The 8,301-nt window shown below is 47.8% G+C and overlaps 2 protein-coding genes across 4 annotated transcripts; both read left to right on the top strand.

Annotated features, from left to right (window-relative positions):
* The first annotated feature begins 358 nt into the window (after positions 1-358).
* LOC120642231 (lysine-specific histone demethylase 1 homolog 1-like) lies at positions 359-4,998 on the top strand. Of its 3 annotated transcripts, none has more exons than XM_039918703.1 (4): positions 359-3,070; positions 3,255-3,328; positions 3,412-3,600; positions 4,414-4,998. In XM_039918703.1, exon 1 carries the CDS (start codon positions 508-510, stop codon positions 3,061-3,063), a length of 2,556 nt encoding a protein of 851 aa, XP_039774637.1. In that variant the 5' UTR covers positions 359-507; the 3' UTR covers positions 3,064-3,070; positions 3,255-3,328; positions 3,412-3,600; positions 4,414-4,998. The 3 variants fall into 3 exon arrangements, with proteins under 3 accessions (XP_039774637.1, XP_039774643.1, XP_039774632.1); XM_039918709.1 differs by having other exon boundaries at positions 3,255-3,293; positions 4,414-4,996; XM_039918698.1 differs by having other exon boundaries at positions 360-3,293; positions 4,414-4,694.
* Positions 4,959-7,164, top strand: LOC120656309 (serine/arginine repetitive matrix protein 1-like). The gene is made up of 4 exons (XM_039934362.1): positions 4,959-5,027; positions 5,398-5,904; positions 6,260-6,342; positions 6,559-7,164. Exons 1-4 carry the CDS (start codon positions 4,959-4,961, stop codon positions 6,644-6,646), a joined length of 747 nt encoding a protein of 248 aa, XP_039790296.1. The 3' UTR covers positions 6,647-7,164.
* The last annotated feature ends 1,137 nt before the right edge of the window (positions 7,165-8,301 follow it).

Below are 8,301 nucleotides of genomic sequence, written 5' to 3'. Positions count from 1 at the left end.
AGAAGACGCCCCTAACTGCCCTTCATGGTAGACGCGAGGAGGGGAGAGGAAGAGGATGACAGGTGGGCCCAGGGGCAAAATAGTCTATTTACATCTTCATTCAGCTGAAAATGATTATTATAATTGCTATGATGTGTTGTAGACCAAATCAAACATTCGCGGTGTGTTAGGGACAATATTCAATTTTGTGATGTGTTGCACACAAAATCACACTTTCACACTGTCTTGTAGACAAATTTCCCTTGTATATAATAAAAAAATCGTTCCTTCAGTTGTCGGTCACGTAAACTAGAAATACGCTTACCAAGTTGTTTTACGTCCACCAAAAGGCTACCTCTTCCGCTCTTCGGCTCTTCGCCTCTTCCCTTCCGACTTCCCCCCACTCCCGTTGCTTCCGCGGTTCCGCCCTAGCCCCTAGGCCCAGCCCTGAACGCCCCAAATTCCCCAAATCCCCCGGCCCCCGCTCCCACCCGCCGAGCTCGCCGTCAACCCTCCTCACAGGACCCAATGGAGGAAGGCAGCGACGCACAACCGCCGCCCCCACCCCACGCCGAAGCCACGGAGCAACCACCCCCCGTCCCAATGGACCAAGACGGGAGCCGGGAAGCAACCGCAGAACCCATGGAGGACGGAGAAACCGCCGCCGCAGATGCGTCCGAGGTCGCGGATCCCATGGAGGACGGGGAAACGGCAGGAGACTCCGCGGCGGCCGCGGAGCCCATGGAGGACGACGCGCCCACGTCCTCGCCGACCCCGTCGGCGCCGTCCGCCACCGCGGCCGTCGACGACTCCACCATCGCGCGGAAGCGCCGCCGCCGGAAGAAGCAGTTCCCTGGTATGATTCCCACGGCCGGCGTCCGCGTCCTCCGCGGATCCTCCTCCTCCTCTGCCCACACGGCGGCGCATCTGACCGGCGTCCCGCGCCGCCGGGGGCGGCCCCCGACATCCTCTTCTCTCCGCCTCGCCCGGGAGCTCGACTCCGAGGCCCTCATCGCTCTCGCCGCGGGGTTCCCCGCGGACTCCCTCTCCGAGGACGAGATCGTTGCCGCTGTGCTCCCACGCATTGGCGGCGCCGAGCAGGCCAACTACCTCGTCGTTCGCAACCACATCGTCGCGCTCTGGCGCTCTAATCCCCTTTCCCCAGTCGCACCCAACGCCGCGCTTGCTTCTATTCGCGCTGAGCACGCGCCCCTTGTTGCCGCGGCGCATTCCTTCCTGTCCGAGCACGCGTACATCAATTTCGGGCTCGCCCCCGCCGTCCTCTCGCTCCCCCCACGGTCTCCTCCATCCTTTCCTCCCCCATCGGTCCTCATTATTGGCGCTGGCCTTGCTGGTCTGGGCGCCGCGCGCCACCTTATAGCACTAGGCTTCAAGGTGGCCATCATCGAAGGTCGACTACGACCCGGCGGCCGTGTGTTTACCAAGACAATGTGTTCATCTGCTGCAGAGTATCCTGATACAGTTGCTGCTGCTGACCTTGGAGGCAGCGTGCTCACCGGTATCAATGGGAATCCCCTTGGTGTCATTGCACGGCAGCTTGGATTCCCGCTCCACAAAGTGCGGGACAAATGCCCACTGTATCTTCCAGATGGCCGCCCAGTTGACCCCGACATGGATGCTCGTGTTGAGGCTGCTTTTAATCAGCTTCTGGACAAGGTTTGCCAGTTGAGGCAGGTGATTGCAGATGGTGTGCCACATGGTGTTGATTTGTCACTGGGCATGGCACTTGAGGCATTCCGAGCAGCGCATGGTGTTGCAGCTGAGCATGAAGAAAGGATGCTTCTGGACTGGCATTTGGCGAACCTGGAGTATGCTAATGCTGCCCCTCTTGCTGATCTCTCCATGGCCTTCTGGGACCAGGATGATCCGTATGAAATGGGCGGAGACCACTGCTTTATTCCTGGTGGAAATTCTCAGTTTGTCCGTGCACTTGCTGATGGCATCCCGATATTCTATGGGCAGAATGTGCAAAAGATACAGTATGGGCGTGATGGTGTGATGGTGCACACTGATAAGCAGTCGTTTCGTGGTGATATGGTTCTCTGTACAGTTCCTCTTGGCGTGCTCAAGAAGGGTGACATCAAGTTTGTGCCTGAGCTACCTGCTCAGAAGAAAGAGGCCATCCAGAGATTGGGTTTTGGTCTGCTTAACAAGGTTATGATGCTGTTCCCTTATGATTTCTGGGATGGTAGGATTGATACATTTGGTCACTTGACAGAAGATTCTTGTCAGCGTGGCGAGTTCTTCCTGTTCTACAGCTATTCTTCTGTCTCAGGAGGGCCATTGCTCATTGCCCTTGTTGCTGGGGAATCTGCAGTCAAGTTTGAGCAGGCTTCACCAATGGAAAATGTTGAGAAGGTGCTAGCAACACTTAGGAAAATCTTTTCTCCCAAGGGGATTGAAGTTCCAAACCCATTGCAAGCAATATGCTCTCGATGGGGTACCGACAGGTTTACTTATGGATCATACTCATATGTGGCTATTGGCGCTTCTGGTGATGACTATGACATTTTGGCTGAGAGTGTGCATGATAGAGTTTTCTTTGCTGGGGAGGCAACAAATAGGCGATACCCCGCTACAATGCATGGAGCCCTGCTTAGTGGGTATAGGGAGGCTGCTAACATTTTAAGAGCAGCTAGAAGGAGAGCCAAAAAAGTGGACTCACCTGAGAAAATGGATGTTAATGTTGAAGTAAAAGTGGATGTCAACTGTGAAGTCAAAGACAATGTTAAAGATAGCAATATTGATTTGGATGATCTCTTCCGTTCTCCTGATGCTGCATTTGGGGGCTTCTCAGTTCTCCATGATCCATCTACCTCTGAACCAGATTCAATTTCCTTGCTGCGTGTTGGAATTGGTGCTAGAAAGCTAGGTTCTGGTTCACTTTTCCTCTATGGATTAATAGTGAGAAAGAATGTAGCTGTGCTGGCTGCAATTGAGGGTGATGAACAACGGTTGAGTACAATGTACCGAGATTTTGGGACAAAACTTGTGGGATTGGATAGCTTGGGTGATGCTGGGGAAAGTCTTATCTCTCGGATAAAGGCTGCTTCTAGGAAATAATGCCAAAGTATGTTTGTATGGTCAGCTATCACCTGTTATCGTTTTCAGCTCTGAGTGCTGAGTTCTTATGCTCAGCATAGTTACTGACCTCTGTAATTCATTCATTTGATTAATTGCCTCATTATTCTCGTCTCTCATGATCTCATCAATGTGTTAACTTCTGCCATGTTGTACTGAACTGCTTAAACCAGTGGAGAATAATCAAAGTTCATATCACCACATCAAACAATGTGAGATTCGAATCAGCGCTTCTTGTTCGTAACTGGTACATTTCTCATAAACTAGTGTAGTTATGTTATTGTTTATACATGCTGCAGCTCTGTGATGTAGAGTTTGTTACTTTGTTAGCATGTGATCTGACCTTAGGGGGCTTAAGATTTATCTGCATGAGTTGTTCCACTTCCACTTGCTTGGGATTAAAAGGCTTTGTTGATGTTGATGAGTTGTTCCACTTCCACTTCCACCTATAATGCCATGGGAAATGTGGAGAACAAAAGGATATGAGGTTCTGGATGACCCTAGCATATTAATATTCTGGTGAGCTATAAATGCTTATGGTTCATGTTCTATGTGCATTTTCTTTCTGCTCTGTTTCAATAATTTAATGCGACATTTAGTGGTTCCATGTTAGTTTTCTTTATTTTGGTGTCTTGAATATTGTGCTCTATGAAAATTTCTGGTTCAGTTGAAGTTTGAACAAAAATCATAAGGATTTGGATCCTGATCCTCCCAATGCATACATCACTTAGTAACATTTATTCTAACAATTTGGTCAGTGAGATCATTGATCGTTCTACCTAGCATTCAATCAATTTTTGTGCCCTAACATACCATTTTGTGAGATCACAAGATATTAGCACTATTTTATTTTGGAAAGAACAAGATATTAGCATCAAGTGTACATATCTTGTAAGGAAACGCTTCTTTAGTTCTACTTCTCTAAGATGCAGGAAATAAACAAATAGGTAACATCAGATTTAGACACCCACTGTCAAGAATATTTTTTCCAATTTGGAACTTGAGTCTGAGTCTGATTATGAATTTATGATACCAGTTTCCGTGTCCAAGTAACACTAGTAAGATATGTTGTGCTCTGTATAACTTGGTAAACAAAGTTGCCTTCCAATTTTGGCGTTACATCTTTCTTCTCCACCCTAAGTAGTTGGGTTCGTTCAACTATGTTTTCAGTTGCTCTGATGTTCCTTCTTTCTCTATTGTTGAATGCTTAGACCTTTTGTGGTTCGGCTAAATCTGCTTATACACAATGATTATGTGGTTATATGAGCTTAGGTATTTTGCTTTGAGTTGTCACTGGGCATCGCTAGAATTCTGGTTTTCTGTATCCATCAGGTCTGTCATTGCTATTATTCCGAGTATCCCCCAAGACATGAACTGTGAACTGGAGTGGCACGCAGGCGCAGCACATTATTTCAGAGAATGATCGCTTATGTATGATTTCTCCTGTAGCGCCAAGGATTCTGGGTCCACATCCCGTTGCATTAGCTGAACATTGGCAGTCCGATTCAAGATGGAAACCTCAGCAATATTAGTCGGGCCACAGGTCTGCAAGAACACAAAACACAGGCTGTATCATTTTTAAATCTTAAAAAAGTTTCCCTAGTTTGCTCGTTTCTCATCGTTGCTACTATCTTGTTTCCAAACAGAGCTTGTCTGTAGCAGTTGTATTTAGATGGCGAGCTCTTCAAGGCACCCTGCAAATGTGTCTGTGAATTGTGATTAGTTGAAACCGTCAGGTGCTCTAGTCACTGTACCTGGCGCTAATTGCTGCAGCTCTGTATGATCTTTCCGAAAGGTGCCATTGGGTTCCTATACTATTATCCCCGCTCACTTTGATGCGGTCTGTCGTTTGTTCTTGGCAGTGAGCCAGTAATGCAATGCCAGGTTTGAATCCTGCTGCTTTTGCGGCAGATTTTAGTGAATCTTCAGCTACTCTTCATCAGCAAGTAATGACAGTATATCTTTAGGACTCATCCTCGGGGAATTGGATAATGAGCTGACATCTTCTCTAAACATGATTCCTGCACCAAAAGGTGAACAGCCAGCGTGGCCACGTCAGCGAGGCTCGCCTCGGCCGTCGGATCGGCCAATGGACGGCCTGGATCGCGCGTTACCTTGTTTTTTTTTTTTGCAAAAAGAGCCCTCTGTTTAGCTGAAATCAACCCGCAGTCCACGGAAGCGCGTTAGTTTTCCACAAAGCTCCTCGAGCTCCCCTCCTCCCTCCCCGGCGGCGCCGCCCCGGCCGCGACGCCCCTCCCCTCCTCCCTCCTCGAAGCCGCGGAGCTGTGCGGCGCGGACGGGCCTCGCTGCGTCTAGCTCCCGGCAGAGACGAGGCGGGCGGAGCAAGGGCGGGCGGCCGGCGAGCGCGCGGAGCAAGGGCGGACGGCGGCGCGGCCTCGAGCTCGGGCGCGGCAGAGGCCCTCGCGGGGCGCGGCGACTGGGGGCCGCCGAGCGCACTACGGGGGAGCGGGCGCTCGTCGGGCGGCGAGCGCGCTGCGGGTGGCGCGTGGCAGCCGCGGCGGATCGATCCCCTTCCTCTCCCTCTCTCCCTCCCTCTCTGTCTGGCGGAGGAGGAGCTGCAGCGCCGAGCTGTGCGCCGGTCAGCCGCATCGAGTCACCACGCCGCCGAGCCTCCCGCTAGGCCGCCACGCCGTCGGTCCGCCTGCGCCACCGCGCCACGCCGAGCTACCCGCCGGGCCGCCGCGGAGAAGAACGGAGGAGGAGGAGCCGCAAAGTCGACCTGCCCGACGAGTACCCGCGCCGAGCCACCACGACGCTGCGCTTCTTGCCCAGCTCCGTGCCCCCGAACAAATCCTACTACTCGTGAGTTTCAGCTCCCGATCTCCTCCGACAGATCCAATTCCCCATCAACTGCAGTTGTTATAAAGAATTGGCTAGGGACGATTTGGTTCTATAGATAGGATTGCTTGCTCTGCTCCCCTTGAGATTCAGAACCGCACATGGAGGATCTGGTGGATCACAGCAGCTGCATGTAGCTTTTGATGAGAAAAATTCCAAATTTCAATTGTTTCCTGGCATAAAACCTTTCACGAGAAAATGAGTGATGGGGAAGAAAACTGGGGAATATCTTCTAGAATCCCTCATGTGTTGGAGAAGTTAAAATAATGCTGTGCTTCTGAATATTTGATCTCTGAAACATGTTTCTCATCTCTGGCAGGACGGCGATCATGGCGAAGGACGCCTTGGCCTTGATGGTTCATTTGGGGTGGAAGAAAGCACATGTCTTTGGCCACTTTATGGGTCAGTCCTCCTTGATCTGCTGCACGTTTCAATTTTGAGATAATTCTTTAACTATCACATACCATGGTATTATGCTATTTGTTATGAATCTGGAATTATTTTGCATCCCCTCTTTAGAATATAATCATATACTGGTACACACTGAAATGAAAATAACATACATTTGACAACTTATTCATGGAACTCTTCTGTAATTCTGTACTGTGTTGCTTTCAGGAATGTGTCAAGGGCATATCTTCAGCAGGAATGCAATCTAATTGTGGTCTTGAAGGGCAAGTTAATGCATGCTGGACTCACAACATGATGACAACAAAAGAATTAGAGACAATACGCTCTGCCGGTTTTCTAATTTTAGTTATTCATGGAAGGTTAGTTTCTCTAACAGCAGATATTATATTCAGAGAATGGTACCATTTTACTTGACTTACATAATATGCACGTACGATATAACTGCACAATTGTGCAATGCAAAACATCTAGCAGAAAGGCTTCTTCCTACTGCTAGAATGGTACAACTTCATGGTGCAGCTCGTCTATCTTGCCACTTGCCGAGCCCTCAGTTGTAGCCATGTATGTCCCCTTCTACCCACCACTGTCTATTAAGAGCACATATGCACAGCAAGTGTTCGCTATTTTGCCTCTATGAGATCATTGCTCAGTTTGAACCTGGAACATATGTACAAATGACTGCTATTATATTCATCACCTACAAATGGATATGGACCATTCCATTAGCTTAAATGATACATACAGTGTGTGTATAGTTTTATCGACTCATAAATACTTTTAACCGCCAACTCTGGTCTCCACAACTTTGGATTATTTATTATCTGGGTTGATAATTTTACTTTTAGAAGCATTGAGGGTATGACACAAATGAAAATTAACTGAACAATGATTAGTTTAATATTTTGATCTCAGTTGAGCAAAGGTTAATTTGGTGTCCATATGGTAAACCGCAATGGTCTCCTTGCAAAAGTCATACCGCGTACGCAAAGGACGGTATACATTCGCCACCTTATGATTCAGATACGCTGTGTTTTCGATCATCTGTGCATTATGCTGGGCGAGGTTATTTCTACGGTACCTCTACAACCAAGAAAGCAACTGAATTCTCCACTGACGGTATGCATTAGAACTCTTGTAATTTCTCTGCACTCCTACAAGGCTTTGAATTTAACAGGTGTGTTGCTATACTTTGCATATGCTATCCATCTCACACTTAATTAGGGAGGGACCTAGGTGCAAAGCATTTGTCCTATTAAGTTTTGTATTTTATTTTATGTTTCAATCAGCTACAAATTATAAAAGCTATGTAAAATCAAGATTCTCATAACTCGATCTATGGAATAGATATATTCAAATTCAAATATTCAGCATTACAGATTCAGTTTCTGCATCTATATCCATTTTACATATTAATTTTTTAATCATTTACTTTCAGACACACTGCTCCAAATCTCAATTCCATCTGTATAATAATATTTGAGAAACCAAATCAAGCAAAGGTTTATTACCACCGGTTCAAATCCATGCATCTGCCTATAGTCCTAGATAACCACGTCTGTGAACGCTATTGCCCATTGTTTGTACTCATCTATCTAACTACAAAGAAAAAAAAAAGAGCGTAAGGATGGCCATGCGCGACAACGCCCGCGACCATTTCTAATTTCTAGTTTAAACGAGTCTTCTTTGACTACCCTCGTTGAAGACGGTGTTGACTTTGAAATCATCTGTGCTTGCTGACCTGTTTGTCACCTGGTTGGCACAAAGAGTTTCTGGTTTATTATTCTGACCTGAAAACCTCACCCAAGATATGTACCAAATTTTTCTATCCATTGTTCATTTGTTCACCTCATTCTTACGCCGATTACTGGCCTCCTGGATATGTTGTGTGAGCAGTGACTGGTGAGTGCTTTTGTAGCAACTCGTGAATAGAGAAAGAAGCCCCGTGGGTGT

The sequence above is a fragment of the Panicum virgatum genome, chromosome 1K (assembly GCF_016808335.1).
Source record: "Panicum virgatum strain AP13 chromosome 1K, P.virgatum_v5, whole genome shotgun sequence".
Classification (NCBI taxonomy): domain Eukaryota; kingdom Viridiplantae; phylum Streptophyta; class Magnoliopsida; order Poales; family Poaceae; genus Panicum; species Panicum virgatum.
This window is presented reverse-complemented; position numbering and strand designations above follow the sequence as displayed.